Consider the following 2,714-nt stretch of genomic DNA (forward strand, 5'->3'; position numbering starts at 1 on the left):
AAGGCTAATCGGCTTGTAATGAGCTTATAAGAAATGAAGGGAAAAGGCTCAAATGGCTAGCAAGGGGGCAAATGCAAACAAAAATATGAGAGAAAAAAATAAAAAAATATCCTAATCTAAAAACGAAAATAGTCACCGAAAGAAATGTCTCTATCGTCGTCCCCTAAAGTAGTTCGATCGCGGCCTCGGGAAGAAAAAAAGTCAAATTTGGGATATAGGAAAGTCAATGCCAAGGATCCATGCCAGTCAATATTTGTGTTTGAGAATTGGGCTAGAAAAAACATGATCCTCACATATGGGTAGCAAATACTATCCTCTCAGCCTTCAAGTCACTAGAGAGAACGACACAATCTTACCACAAACCAAGGGTTCAAAACTCATGCTATCCAAAGTTCTAACCGACTACCTTTACACCCAAATCCTAGACTCGAACCAAGACATTCAAAACCGTGCATACCTCTACCAATTAGGAATAAAAACATTCTAACTTAGAAGTTCCAATTTCATTATGCCCGAATCAAGAATAAATCCTAAAAACTAGAAAAACTTGCCTTGACAAAAAGAAAGAAAAAGGAAAAGGAATGAAAAAGAAAAGAAAAGAATTAAAAATGAAAGAAAAAGAAAGAAAAGAAAAGAAAGAAAGAAAAAGGAAAACAAAAGGAAACAAAAAGAACCTAAAATCAAAGAAACTAAGCAAGAAAATATATACAAGAGCACACAAATGCATGGAATCAATGGCATGAGAATCACAATGGCAACCACACAATAAAATCTCCCCCCAAGCTCGAATTAGGCCATGTCCTCAAGGCCTAAAACGAAACAAGGAGGGGCACAACTACCCATCCAACCAATGCCCCATAAGAATAATGTCCGATCCCAAAGAATGCATGTGAGTTAGAAGGATATTGCCGGAGATGCCGTGGGAGCAAGTACCGCAAAGAACCGGAAAAAACGAAAAAACTCACCGAAAATATCATCGGGCACGGCAATGGTGGAAGACATGAATCCAAACCAAGAAAACACACAAAAACATGCACAAAACCCGCGGGGTACCTCCCGGAAGCGCTTTTTAAACGTCACTAGTTTGACGGTGCCCCCCCAATTCATGGGGGGTCCTTGAGGTCCATGATAGCAAACGAGCCAAGAGAGTCACCTATATAATAATTCTTAAGCCTATGATCATTCACTTTGAAGTTGTCGGTATCTTGTCCCCTAATCTCAATTGCACCATGTGGGAACACTCTCACTACATCAAATGGGAAGCTCCACCGGGACTTGAGCTTGTCCGGGAATAACGTCAAACGAAAATTATAGAGGAGAACATTTTCTCCCTCCTTGAACTCTCTCTTCTCAATACGGGAGTCGTGATATTGCTTGGAACGAGCTTTGTAGATACTTGCCGAATCATATGCATTCATTCGGAGCTCTTCAAGTTCATGTAAGTCAAGTAAACGCCGCTCTCCCGCACAAGAAAGCTCGAAATTCAATGTTTTAATGGCTCACATGGCCCGATGCTCCAACTCGACCACAAAATGGCAATTCTTGCCATACACGAGCTTGTACGAGGTCATCCCAATTGGGGTTTTGAAAGCCGTCCTATAAGCCCATAAAGCATCATCGAGTTTGATTGCCCAATCCTTTCGGTTCTTAGCAACCGTCTTCTCAAGGATGGACTTAATTTTCCAATTGGTTACCTCAACTTGGCCACTTTTTTGGGGGTGATACCCCAAACCTACTTTGTGATGCACCCTATATTTCTTCAAACGTGCCTTGAACTTCCCATGAGCAAAGTGGGATCCTCCATCACTTATCACCGCTCTAGGGACTCCGAAACTGGGGAAGAAAATCTTCTTGAAAAGAGAAATCACCGCCTTATGATCATTTGTGGGTGAGGCGATTGCTTCCGCCCATTTAGACACAAAGTCAACGGCCACTAAGATTTACAAATTGCCGTAGGAAGAAGGAAAGGGGCCCATGAAGTCAATGCCCCAAACATCAAACACTTCTAGCTCAAGAATGGAAGATTGGGGAATTTCTTGCCTCTTAGACACATTTCCCGTGCGTTGGCAACAATCACAAGATTTGACAAACGCCCAAGCATCGCGGAAAAGGGTGGGCCACCATAACATACTTTGAAGGACCTTGGAGGCGGTTTATCACCTCCCATATTCCCACCACAAGGACAGGAGTGGCACATACGGAGAACATCAACAAACTCATCATCCGGAACACATCTCCGTAATAGCCCATCCGGGCACCTTCTCAACAAGATAGGCTCATCCCACACATATCGCCGAGCATCATACTTCAACTTTCGTCGTTGTTGAGTAGACAGATCCTCGAGAATCGCTCCACAAGCGAGGTAGTTCACAATGTCAACGAACCAAGGGAAAGTGGAGCTTTCTACCATATACAAAGTATCATCACGCAAGGTATAGTCAATTGGAAAATCATCCTTAACCCTATCCCCAAGCTCAAGCCTAGAGAGATGATCGGCTACCACATTTTCGGCTCCGTTCTTATCACGAATCTCAATGTAGAATTCTTGGAGGAGGAGCACCCATCGAATGAGCCTAGTATTTGCCTCCTTCTTTTCCATAAGATACCGGATTGCCGCATAGTCGGTGTACACAATGGTTTTTGAACCCACCAAATAGGTCCGGAATTTCTCGAAGGCATGAACAATTGCAAGGAACTCTTTTTCGGTGGTAGTG

The 2,714-nt window shown here is 43.0% G+C and overlaps 1 protein-coding gene across 1 annotated transcript; it reads right to left on the reverse strand.

Moving 5' to 3' along the window:
* Positions 1-1,103: 1,103 nt before the first annotated feature.
* LOC130471805 (uncharacterized) lies at positions 1,104-1,418 on the reverse strand. Its single transcript, XM_056842117.1, has one exon. It carries the CDS (start codon positions 1,416-1,418, stop codon positions 1,104-1,106), a length of 315 nt encoding a protein of 104 aa, XP_056698095.1.
* Between the last annotated feature and the right edge of the window lie 1,296 nt (positions 1,419-2,714).

This window comes from Spinacia oleracea, chromosome 4 (genome assembly GCF_020520425.1).
Source record: "Spinacia oleracea cultivar Varoflay chromosome 4, BTI_SOV_V1, whole genome shotgun sequence".
Taxonomy (NCBI): Eukaryota; Viridiplantae; Streptophyta; class Magnoliopsida; order Caryophyllales; family Amaranthaceae; genus Spinacia; species Spinacia oleracea.

Coding starts and splice junctions, on each gene's coding strand:
- LOC130471805 (XM_056842117.1), bottom strand. CDS start 1,418: ATGAATGCATATGATTCGGCAAGTATCTACAAAGCTCGTTCCAAGCAA.